Below are 13,182 nucleotides of genomic sequence, written 5' to 3' on the forward strand. Positions count from 1 at the left end.
ATTGCCATAGTTTCTCCAGTTTATTTGCTAATTCCTTTCTCTGTTCTTCTCTCTGCAGATTCTCACAAACATAAAGATAAACACAAAGACAGAGAACACCGACACAAAGAGCACAAGAAGGACAAAGAGAAAGACAGAGAAAAATCCAAGCACAGTAACAGGTAAAACCAGACCATTTTGTCATTTGGCCCTGCAAAAAGGTGAATGGGTTTATTGAGGCCACAAAATTACGTTAGCTGGATTGGCAGTCAAATAGAAAATAGTTTAGAGAATCTGGCCACCAATGGAAAACTGCTGAGTTCAACTTCCATTTGCCTCTGGGCATCCTAAATGCCTCCTGAATATACCAAGGCCTACCATGTTGTTCGCTCAGCCTCATTAGAATGCGTGCTCTCAGGCAAGTTCTGTTTAAATCCTATAGGTTGCTATGAGGAAGGCAAAACTCTTTGTGTGTTGTGCATCATAAGAGCTCTGCTGGATCATTCCAGCATCCTGTTTCCCACAGTGGCCAACCAGATAATTCCAGGATGCCCACAAGCAGGGCACAAAAGCAATAGCAGTCTTTGAAACCAGTGCAGTCAGTCAGGAAACTTTCTGAACCTGACCTAATGGCAACCAGCAGAGCCTACTGCAAGTCACAGTGAAGCAGCTTGGATCCAATTTTAGAGACAGACAAGGGATGGCAAGAGTGCCTGAAATATGCCAGAACAAAAGCAGTGAGATTTGGGGTTAAATTTGGCTAGTTAGCCCCAAGTTTTGAGCAGAGGTTGACCGGCCCAGCCAGTCTGTCATTGGTCAGATTGTTGGCTCCCCAGTCTCAGTGAGCACACAGACCAACACAACTGTTGTGGAAGATGGGGAAATCCAGGTGAAGAGACCACTATGGTCATTTTTACTTGCATACACTTTTTTATTGTGTGGGATTCTGGGAATTAGTAGAGCACAAATTGAAGCCAGTTGTGCCTGCTGTCCACTGCCCTCTAATGGTCTGGCAGTGCTCTGGTAGGTGTAGTGGTAGTCTTCCTCTTTTTCCAAGGTTTTTGTATAAATCGGTGACCATTTTAATTTGCACTTATGTTTAATCTTGTCACGTCATAAAATGGTACTTGAAATGATAAACAATTTTAAGACTCCTATGCTTTTTTAAGCTAAGAAAGTTAGATAATGCTATTGTGATTAAAACCTGTTAATAGAATTCAGAAATCAAATTGTGGGCATCCCATTCTATGGTATATATGAGCATACAAGGGCTCCCCCCCCATTTAATTCACATTAGTTTATTTTGTACCAACGGAGTTAAGTAAATCTAAAGTTTGGACAGATTTAACATCTTGATATCTTTTGTTCTGCTGCCCAAACTTGAATACATTTTAATGAACTATTTTTATTTTATTTCCCTAATTTGTGGTTTATGGGAGATATTTCTGAGCCAACATAGCTCCAGAGCTTGCAACTTCCATAGACCTCAGAGGCAGAGATTGTAAATGTCTTGGCTAAGCTATTGCATACTTCATTAGTTGCTCAGATCTTGGCAATATTTTTCTTTTAAGTATGCAGCATGCTGGTTTAGCTCACTTTGGTGGGTTATTATTTTTGCCTCACGTTTCCAAATGTTCTTAAATCCATGTGAAATTCAGTGTTTTCAAGCTGTAGTGTTTATAGCCCCTTCAGAAAGGGGCTTCTTGTGTGGCATGATCCAAAACTTGGTGGACTTTCTGCTTATTCCTCTGATATTTCTAATTTACAGATGCTATTATCTAAATAACATCACACTCTCAACCTTCCAAACAATACTTCACATACTTGTGAAAAGAAAAAAAAGTTTTATCTCTGAGAATGTGGTAGATAACGAGTGGATGCTGCTACAAGTGAGGGGTATTTTTTCACAACCTGGAAATTTGTACTTGTGTCCAGTCAGATTTCAGTGTCTTGCTTTTAGTAATGCTTCTGACAAAGTGAGGAACTGTTCATTAATGTTTATATGCAATCAAATTTATTGTATCTAGAATTTTCTGAGCATCGATAAGTCTGCTTTACATTTGATGGGATCCAAAATGCTGGAAGCAATTTAAAGGAACACATTTATTTACCAATCATGTTTTGAAAATGAAGTTGCTTATCTAGCTTACATTCTCATGACTGGCTGGGCTGATAAACAGTCCTAGTAAACACAGACACTCAAACTTCCATTGTCAATACTTCAGTGAAAATATAACCTTACAGTATGAAGCATTTAAGGCCCAGACCTCATAGCATATACCCAGATCTCAACCCTACGCATGGTGTGGAATGAGAGTTTGCCTAGGCTCAGGATACTTTACTCAGATTATGCATAGTAGATTTTATTTGGCAGATTGACCCTGTAATCTGGGCCCACATGAATTGCAGTTGAAATGCACTATTTGAGTGTTGTACCCATATGTGGAGGTCAGCTGGTGTCAGAGGTGGGACAAGGGTGTTTGGTGGGGAGAGGAAGGTGCACATGCAGGAGTGAGGGAGGCAAATGCTGAGTCACACTTATGTGGTTTAGGAAGTTGATATGGCCCTACATTCTCCCTGGAAGAAGCAGCCAGAGCTAGAAATCTAAACCTATAAAATGTGGAAGAAGTGTGGGGGAAGATCAGAGCAGCAGTATTCTCTGGGCAGCAATATTGAGGGGGGTGGGTTTTGCTGCTACTGCTATTTCTATAACTATATAGCTCTTCCAATAAGGTTGTTTGGATTTCTGAATTAATCTGGGTGGTTTTACATCAGCACAAGTGTATGCATTCCTTCATAGAACAGCTTTGGAAACAGGCTGATGAAAATTCAAATGAAGTGAAAAAAGTTACAATGACTACTTAGGGGAGGAGTATGAAGAAGCTGAACATAATATTTTGAAATTCAGCTGACTCTGGTGATGCTTGGAGAAGGAACAATTTGAGCCAGTAGTTTAAGTTGGGCCTAGTTATAATTTTTGATATTTTGGAGAGTCATAATGGATCTATATGATTCTGTGATTCTTGACCACTCCTTTCAGTGGTTTTCTTTTGTTGGGGGAGGTGGGAAGAGTTGTATGACAGGATATAGTTGGCTAAACATCCTGTGCTGCTTCCACACAATGAGAGGCGCAGATCAAGTGAATTTATTTGATTCAGTAAAATATGTAAATGTCAACACGTTTTTCTTTTTTACAGGCTTTCAGACCCCAAAGGTTGTCATTGACTCTTTTTTGTCCTTAGGATAAAACACCCGTTAAGCATGCCAGAAAACCTGTTTTTGGTCTCTAGACGTGGTTAAAAATTGTGTGGGGTTTCAAAGCTTGCAATGATGTCAGAAGTGTAGTTGGACCAATACAAGCACGCCATCTCAACAGTCCTATATTAGCAACCCTTACATATGTAAGAATCAGACAGTGAGGCTGGCCTATCTGTATACAGTTTGGTGCTTTGCTTTTCTGTTATAGTTTTGTGCTAGGCAAAGAAGGAAGATCTGAACAGTGTTGGAAGTTGCCAGGATGATAGATAAGATAAATCTTGAAGGCAAGAAATGTTGGCTTGCTATGTAATACTTAACTTACTTTCCTGTTTTAATTCATCTCTCAACAAGACAATACATCTTAACTCTAGTAATACCACTAATGTAGTCAGTTGTTCTTGCTGCAATCTTCCAAAAAGTACAACAAAGCCCATTTGAAGCAAACACTGTCTGGAGGAATAGCTATGCACCAACCTATTCATAAGGTAAAGGGCATTTTGCAGTGCTTTTTTCAGGAGTAAATCTCTGAGAATAGATCTTCAAAATACTTGGCTTCCTGTGAATCAAATCAAAAAGTTTTTGTAAAAACAGTGTGCCTTTCTGAGCAGAAATGTGGAGAATGCAAGCACTTGTAACACTTTATGGGAGCTTTGCACTTCAACCTGGCATCCTCCAGGTGTGTTGGACTACAGCCCCCACCATCTCCAGCTGAGGTGGTGGCTGTACTGACTACAGATGATGGGGGTTGTAGTCTAACACATCTGGATGAGGCCAGGTTGAAGAAAGCTAAGCAGGGTCAGCCCTGGTTAGTACATGGATGGAAGGCTGCCTGGGAATCAGGCTTCCTGCATTGAGCAGGGGTTGGACTCGATGGTCTTGTAGGCCCCTTCCACCCCTATGATTCTGTGAGATCTATGAAATCTAAGAAGGCTGCTGTATGGTAAACAAGAATATCCTTTGTCATATGTTGGATGCTTTTGCACACAACATGAATATAAAACCCCCTGAACGGACTACTCTACAGGGCAGCTTTACAAAGAATTTGGAATTATAGCACTAACAGATTAAAACACTAGAAAAGAAAGAGTACAAAGGAATAGCATAAAAGCAGCCAGCAGAAATAAAACAAATATGAAGCAGCAGCATAGAATTTGCTGAGATAAAACAAGTCAGAGTTTAAAAGCTGGGTATTACCTGGTTCCAGAAAGATACCAAGGCAGGCAACAGGTAAGTCTCTCAGGGGAGAGCATTGCTAAGTTGGGATGTCACCACTGAGTAGACCCTTCCCCCTGCAGTACCTGCCACACCTAGAGAACCCAAAGAAGGGCCTCTGTTGAAGTACAGGCAGGTACATGTGGAGATAAGTGGCCCTTCAAAGTCTGACAGACCTTCACATAGTGTTAGATCAGTTCAGTCAGGGAAACTACCCTTCTTTTGAATGTGTGATGGCTTAAACTGGGGAGCACAGTGGAGGCTCACATGCAAGCCCCACACCTTATGTCCCTACAAGCACTGGCTCCACTTCATACTTGCAAAGGTCTGAAGAGAGCTTCTAAGCATGTTTTATTTTATTTATTTATTTACAATATTGATATACCGCTCCATATCTAGAACAGATATCAGAGCGGTGAACACAAAGGATAAAACAGTAAGACCATAAAAAGATTAAAACACCACATTAAAATTACACTTGTTTAAAAACTCAATGCCAATAAAAACCATAACTGATCAATTAAGGAATGCCTCCTGGAAGAGTGGTGTTTTCAAGAGGCGCCAGAAACAACAGTGTTCGTGCCTGCCTGACATCCAGGGGCAGGGAATTCCAAAGAAAGGAGGCCGCTGCACTGAAGACTCTTCAGCGTTTGGCTGAATACACTCAAAAGGCCACTCATAATTGGAAATTCTGTGCTATCAGGGTTCCTGATTGCAGGGAGGATTCTAAGCACATTCAGCTGAATGCACTTAGAATCCCTCTTCAGACCTTTGGGCTGACCATATGAAGTTCTAAAGTGGAGCCGGTGTGCGGGGCGCTGGGTTCGCTGCTTGAGTGTGTACTTTGCCACCGCTCCCCCCCCCCCCCATGGTTATGGCCTCACGTGTTCAGCAGCATACTTAAGTAGGGTTGTTGGGCCTACAAAAGCGAATTGTTTCATTTGAAGGGATGGAAGCTTTTTGAATCTTGGTTCATTTTTGATTTGTCATTTGGAGTTGTAAAAAGTGTTGGAACATGCAATAGAATGCTTCACATAAATTATGGATATTGTCTTTTCTACACTAGCTCTTTCCCTGGTGCACTATCTAAACCAGGGGTTGGGAACCTCTTTTAGCCTGAGGGCCAAATTGACATTTCAGAGAAGCTCTCAGGGGCCACATCCTAGTGGTGGGCAGAGCCGAAGGCAAAGGGGGTAGGGCCAAAACTACAAAAAGTACCAGCATATTATAGCTTACAGCTCTTACTTCCAGTAACTAAGCCTTAGGAGAACCATATCAATCTTTTAGAACGTGGAATAAACTGTATGAAAGCTGGCAAAATAGGAAACAGTCAGTGGCTGGGGAAAAGGGAGTGGGGCCAGAGGAAGGGGCATGGCCATCTAGATTTGGCCCTCGGGCCTGAGGTTTAAAAATCATAGCTACCTGATATTGAAGCTCCTTCACAAGGAAGGGATACCAAGATCGCCTTTACACTTAGCTGCCATGATTAGTAGTAGAAAATTCCTTGGCTACTGGCTAATTGTGACTGAAAAATGGGGGAGGCTTGCAGAAGATGGCATTTATTTATTTATTTATAGTCTTTTTATCCCACTGCTCAGCCAAAAAAGGCTCCTGGAGTGGCTTACAATCAATGCACAAAGAAGACAGTCCCTGCCCCCAGGCTTACAACCTAAAAAAAGGCATGGCACACAAGGAAAAGGTGATGGGGGAGGGAAGAGGAAAAATATTTTTTAAATAAAAGTATGGCTCAGTGCTTATGATGATGGACTATGAAGGGCATTGAAGGAGAAGGGAAGGCTGAGCTAAACTATCCCAGAGCCACAGTGGTGTAAAGAAAGAAGCTACTTAGTGCACCTGCTGCCCTTCTGGAACTACTCTTTGTTTTATCCATGTGGTCATAGTGTGACTAGTGACAGCTCCATACCTTTTTCAGCATCTGCTTGGTTTCTCTTCTATAAAATAAAAACAGGTTCTTGGACCTCTGAGTGGGCTAGCTATGAAGACATCTTAGAATTAGCTCTCCCTGGAATTTCAACCCAGCCATTATAGTCAAATAAGTCCGGTGTGGGCTGTAGAGCTGGGAGACACAGGTTATACTCCCAGTTAAGTCACGAATTGGGGTTTGTTCGTGTGACTCTTTTAGTCATATGCTTGTGCTTAAACTGAATCCCATCCCTGCACATGGCAGAGGTAACATAGTATAGTGCACCTTTTGGTTGCAAGCTATGAGCTAATGCGCGTACTATTCTCACCACTTGTATGTGAGTTCTTTCTTTGGGGAATTCTGTGCAAGGGAGCAGAGGTCCTTCTGCCAGGACAAGCAGAAGAAGAGGCTTGCAGGGAATGGCTAACCATTCTTAATCATCTTGCCCGAAGCTGAGGAGGAAAAGCAGCTCTGCACGCAGTGGATCAGCCATGCCAACAGCAGTGGGGGTGTTGATTTCTTAGACACCTTTCTCAAAAAAGACTCAAGGCAACTTACCATAAAATTAAAACATACAAAATTTAAAGTGGCTAAAAACAATTATCCACTAAAATCACCCCATAAACAACTAAACTAAACCCTGAACAATTCAACTGATGCATTAAAAAGCTCAACAAATGCCTGGGAATAGAGGAAAGTCTGGAAATAAAGGATAAGTAGTATAAGATGGTGTATTCTGGGCATAACTGTTTCCTTAGAAGTTAAAAGTGGCTGGTCTCTGAGTAAGCAAGCAGGTCTCTGTTGCATTCCAAAAAAAGGTAGTCTCTGGCCGTTGGCCAGGAGGAAGATTAAGTGATGAATGCAGCAGTAGGAGCTTCTTCTCAACACATGGCATGGCAATTAAGTATGTTAGCCATTCGCTGCAAGCTTCCCTGCTTATTCTGAACCATGGCGGAAGAAGCTCGGCTCCCTTCCAGAGAATTCCAGAACACACACAGGAAGACTCCGAAGGATGTGATGAAATGACATGTGTATCACTGAGTGTGAGGCAAACTTTTGTCAGTGCAAGCAGGGGACCGTTGAATGACCTCTTTAACAAGGGCCGAAGGGCAGTGAAAAATTGAGTCGACCCTCATGTATGATCCCTAGCTGGCTTCTGTCCAAGTTCCTATCTCCCATCATCTATTACCCACCTGTAAAATGGGAATACTTATGTCCTGTCTCGTTAGGGTCACAATTTTTATAAAAATGGATGGATTAATGCCATGCAAGAAGTACAGTGAAATGCCTTGTGTTTCTGCAGTGTAATACATGCTAGGTGTGTTTTCTTTAAACTGAGAAAAGTCTTGCATCTGTGTCAGTTTATTAATCTTGTTCTTCACAAGTGGGCATTATTTTAAATGGGGGTTAATTCTATCTTGTTAGTGACACACCAAATTATTGTCTCACTCAAAAGGCACATTTCTTCAACATGCATTTATTAGAGGTTTGGCTAGTTCAGGGGTGGCCAGACGGTGGCTTGGGAGTGGCATGCATCTCTTGAGCCAACAAAGGAGCCCACACATTTTGTGGGTCCTGGCATCTTCTCAGAGATGCTGACAGACTGGGCAATCCGTGCCTTCTGTAGCCACTTTGGCTGCCAGCTCTGCTGAAGGCAAAGGGGAAGCATCTGGTATGCAGGAGAAAAAAAGTAGTAATGGCAGAGGAATGGCCAACATGCAGGAGAGAGGAAGAGGAGACTGCTGAAGAAACATGGAGGGGGAGGAGACAAGCAGTTGCCTAAGAGGTATGGATGATACTGAAAAAAGGAGAGAATTGTTGGCTGCCAAGAACTGCAAAGAGGGGTGAACAGTACGAAGAGAGACCAGGCTCAGCCAAACTGGAACAAATACAAGCCCAGCGCGGAAAGAGAAAAGAGGAAGTTACCAAGGCCTGGATAAGGGTGAGAGGTCAGTCAGTGTTTTCCCCTTTTGGGTACCCATGACTACCCTGCAGGAGTTAGGTACAGAGTTTGGGGGCTTCCCCTCTTCCACCCATGCTCTTGAGGCTTCACTTAGGTAGGGGGAATTAATCTGCTTCCTCCAAGGCCTCTTCCCTTTGCACAAGGCATTGGACCAGCAGAGAGAATTAATCTGTACCTTTTTCAGGCCTTTCCCTACCACCCATGCTTTGCAGGCTTTGCCTAGATGGCGGCTGGGAATGGGGGGTAGTCTGCCCCTTTCAAGTCAGATATTGTCAGGCAGTGGTAATTTGTAGTGTTCAAAAAGGGTCTTGTGTGATAATTTTTTGCAGGCAGTCAGCCAGTTTACATGATCAAATAAGCTATGGTGGCTTATTTAAGCCACAGTGGGCTGTGATGTGTTCTGCCATGGGTGGTGGCCATTCTGAATATTCAAGCTGCAGCTTATCATATCGTCTGAATCTGGGTGGTGGGGGTTGTGCAAGGGTTGCACAACCCTTGCAATAACCCATGGCCTATTATATGGTTAGAACCCCCAGCGCCTGGGTTCAGACGACACAACAAGCCATGGCTTGAACATTCACGGGGGGTGCGTTGATTATGAGAACTGGGTTGTAGAATAAGATGTCTCACTTCGTAATGAGATGCTGGGAGTTCATTATGGCATCTAATTCTACATCTAATTCATGGAAGCGTTCTGCAAAAGCATGACATCTTCAAGTTATACGAAGAGAAAATAGAAGGTTTCTCCAGAATGGCAATGCAAGCAGACAATAAGAGATGCCCCCCCCCAAAAAAAGAAGCATTTTGAAGCATATATCACTAACAACATCAAGACCAACAATAAATAATTTTTTAAATATATCAGAAGGAGAAAACCAGCTAGGGAGGCAGTTGGACCATTGGATGACAATGGAGCTAAAGGAGTACTGAAGAAGGACAAAGAGATTGCAGAGAAGCTGAATGAATTCTTTTAATCTATCTTCACTGCAGAAGATATAGGACAGATAATTGTGCCTGAACTGAGGTTTTTCATGAAGGGAGTCTGAGGAACTGAGGGAAATAGTGATGACAAAAGATGAAGTTCTCAACCTTATTGATAACGTGAAAGCAAATAAATTACCGGGCCTCGATGGTATCCATCCTTGTGTTCTCAAAGAACTCAAATCTGAAACTGCTGATCTTCTAATCAAAATATGCAACGTGTCCCTAAGATCAACATCTATACCAGAGGACCGGAAGATGGTCAATGTAACACCAATTTTTAAAAAAGGGATCCGGGGGGATCCAGGAAATTACAGGCCAGTTAGCTTAACATCTGTTCCGGGTAAATTGATTGAAGACATTATTAAAGATAAAATTAGTACGCATATAGAAGGACAAGCCCTGCTGAAACGCAATCAACATGGCTTCCGCAAAGGTAAGTCATAGAATCATAGAATAGTAGGGTTGGAAGGGGCCTACAAGACCATCATGTCCAACCCCCTGTGTCACTAACCTTTTAGAGTTATTTGAGAGTGTCAGTAAACATGTAGACAGGGGTGATCTGGTAGACATTGTTTACTTAGACTTCCAAAAGGCTTTGACAAAGCCCCTCACCAAAGACTCCTGAGCAACAAACTAGCAGTCATGGAATAAGAGGACACGTCTTCTTATGGATCAGTAACTGGTTAAAGAACAGAAAGCAGAGAGTAGGGATAAATGGTGAATTCTTCCAGTGAAGGGAAGCCGGTAGTGGGGTCCCACAGGGATCTGTATTAGGACCAATGCTTTTCAACCTGTTCATAAATGATCTGGAATTAGGAGCGAGCAGTGAAGTGGCCAATTGCGGATGACATGAAATTATTTATGGTGGTTAAAACAAAAGGAAACTGTGAAGAGTTCCAAAAGGATCTTTCCAAACTGGGAGAACAGGCATCGAAATGGCAAATGCAGTTCAATGTAAGGAAGTGTAATGTGGTACACGTTGGGGCAAAAATATCCCAGCTTCAAGTATAGCCTGATGGGATCTGAGCTAGCAGTGACCAATCAGGAAAGAGATCTTGAGGTTGTGGACAGCTCAATGACGATGTCAACCCTGTGTGTGGCCACTTTAAAAAAGGCAAACTCCATGTTAGTCATAATTAGAAAAGGGATTGAGAATAAAACTGCCAATATCATACTGCCCCTTTACAAATCCATGGTGCAACCACACTTGGAATATGTGTACAGTTCTGGTTGCCACACCTAAAAAAGATATTGTAGAGCTGGAGAAGGTGCAGAAGAGGGCAACTAAAATGATCAAGGGGCTGGAGCATCTCCCCTATGAGGGACGGTTACAACAGCTGGGATTGTATAGCTTGGGGAAAAGGAGGGTAAGGGGAGACATGATAGAGGTCTACAAATTTATGCATGGTGTGAAGAATGTGGATAGGGAGACACATTTCTCCCTCTCTCAAAATACTAGAACCCAGGGTCATCCTATGAAGCTGATTGGTGGGAGATTCAGGACAGATAAAAGGAAATACTTCTTCACAGCACAAAGTTAAACTATGGAATTTGCTGCCACAAGATGTAGTGATGCCCACCAATTTGGATCATTTTAAAAGTGGGTTGGACAAATTCCTGGAGGAAAAGGCTTTCAGTGGCTACTAGTCCTGATGGCTATGTGCTACCTCCAGTACCAGAGGCAGTGAGCCTATGTACACTAGTTGCTGTGGAACATGCGTGGGAAGGTGCTGTTGCATTCATGCCCTGCTTGTGGGTTCCCAGGCTGGTTGGCGACTGTGAACAGAATGCTGGACTAGGTGGACCCTTGGTCTGATCTAGCAGGGCTCTTCTTATGGGAGGAAGATTTTTGTATTCACTGTCAAAGTTATCTATTTTATTGATTTATTATATTTCTCTACCGTCCAATAGCCAAAGCTCTCTTGCCTTCTCTGCAGTGCATTGCTCAGTCACCACAAATCAAGCACCTTGAAACACTACTATAAAACAAATAATAAAAACTTCATCTCAATATCCTTCTAGATCAGAATTAAGGGAGAAAAAATAGGCCAACCACATTAATATTTAATGTGTGTGTAAAGATTGTGGGCATCTTGTGGCTCTTGAACCTTTGAAGGTTGTAGCTGTGGTTTGGAGGATCTGAAACTGTGGCCACCCTTGGGCTAGCTTATGTAATGTTCATTTTTCACAGGAGATGCATCCCATTTGTCTGAATGCTTTTCCTATTTTCTGCTATCTTGCAAATTAAACCTTTTTAAAAGCATTTTTCTGTTGAGATGTTTGTCTGAGGTGACATTTCATTGTGTGTGTTCTCTAAGTAGGTATTTGTCATCAAGGACATTCCTTGTGCGTCTGCCTTTGAGCTGCCAATCCTTTTAGCTGTGGGGATGCATGCATTTTGTGACTGAAGTAGACAAACAGAGATTGAGGTGCTGCAGATGATGGGGAATTCAAGCCAGTTGTGTTCATAGCTCTGGGGACAAGGAAGCAAGAAATGTGTAAAATCAGAGGGTTTTGCACCAGAAAAATATGGAACCCCCATACATGCTGTGATTAAAAGCCAGTTTAAAATATTACATTCTTGCAAGTCAAAACTGTTACTTAGGAAGCACTTACCAGAGTACTTCTGTGTCTGCCAGGGCATGCTATAGTAGTAGCAATGTGCAAACTGTCACGTACAACCCAGAACCAATCTTTAGCCCAATCACAGTGATCGCGTTCAGATGATTTGTTGGTGGCTTCATAAGCCATGTTTAGTGCTGTGGCCACACACTCCTCCCTTGCCTCTCCCGTCCCACTGTCTCTCCCATCATATACCAGCAAAACCAGGATAATGGGTCAGGCCTGTATCTATCCACTTTTAATTCTCTCCTGCGTATGTTCATGTTTTTCCTTCCCCTCCCCTTCTCTGTTGAAATGATAGTGATTGGTACCTATAAAATGTGCAGGTGCCTAGACAAATATGGAAACCAACAAATGTCCGAAGGGACAAGTATATTCTCCTTCCTCCGAGCAAGTAGCAGATACTATTCAGCCATTCATAGTTCAGCATCTGTTTGCTTTATGACAGGCAAAGGGAAGACAGAAATCAGACCTGATTATTAGCGATACAGTTTTGCATCTTAAACTTTTCAGCATCACGTGCATTGAAAAGATGCAGCACCCCTCTCCCCTGCAAACATACCAACTCTTTATTTAAACAAAGATTTATTTAAAAAGAAATACTTTTAGCCAGTCATAAGTGAAGTTTGCTAGGTATTGCAATAATAACTGGGTTTTACATTTTGTAATGGATAGGTTCTTGAGATAAAACATGAAATGTATTGTTTAAGAGAGTTGAGTGTATAGCAACTAAAGTAGATAAGTCAAAGCTAATGATGGATCTAAGGATATGCCTTAGTGATACGGGTGTTTGGAGAGGCATAGATACTTAAGAAATGGATGCAAGTTTCAGATATTAGGTACTCTGAAAAGTAGTTGGTAGTCTTAAAAAGACCAGAACATGGAAGTTTTTAGTAATGCAATTCTGTACATGTCTACTCAGAAGTAGAGCCTCGTGTGGCGCAGAATGGTAGGTGGCTGTATAGCAGCCAAAGCTCTCCCCACGACCTGAGTTCGATTCCAGCGAAAGCTGGGTCCCAGGTAGCCAGCTCAGGTTGACTCAGCCTTCCATCCTTCTGAGGTCGGTAAAATGAGTACCCAGCTTGCTGGGGGGAAAGGTAGTCACGACTGGGGAAGGCAATGGCAAACCACCCCACTATAGTCTGCCACAAAAACGCTAGCGCAAGCGGCGTCCCTCTAGGGGTCAGTAATGACCCGGTGCTTGCACAGGAGGAACCTTTCCTTTAAGGGGCCGCAGTGG

The 13,182-nt window shown here is 42.5% G+C and overlaps 1 protein-coding gene across 1 annotated transcript in view; it reads left to right on the plus strand.

The window, feature by feature from the left end:
• Positions 1–13,182, plus strand: part of TOP1 (DNA topoisomerase I) — a 102,069-nt gene that overhangs the window by 42,371 nt on the left and 46,516 nt on the right. The window contains exon 3 of the mRNA XM_084853972.1: positions 59–161. Coding sequence (XP_084710098.1) covers positions 59–161 — 103 coding nt within the window. The remainder of the gene's footprint in view (positions 1–58; positions 162–13,182) is intronic.

This window comes from Heloderma suspectum, chromosome 4 (genome assembly GCF_057233095.1).
Source record: "Heloderma suspectum isolate Gila_16-S chromosome 4, 16-S_ref, whole genome shotgun sequence".
In the NCBI taxonomy this organism is placed as follows: domain Eukaryota; kingdom Metazoa; phylum Chordata; class Lepidosauria; order Squamata; family Helodermatidae; genus Heloderma; species Heloderma suspectum.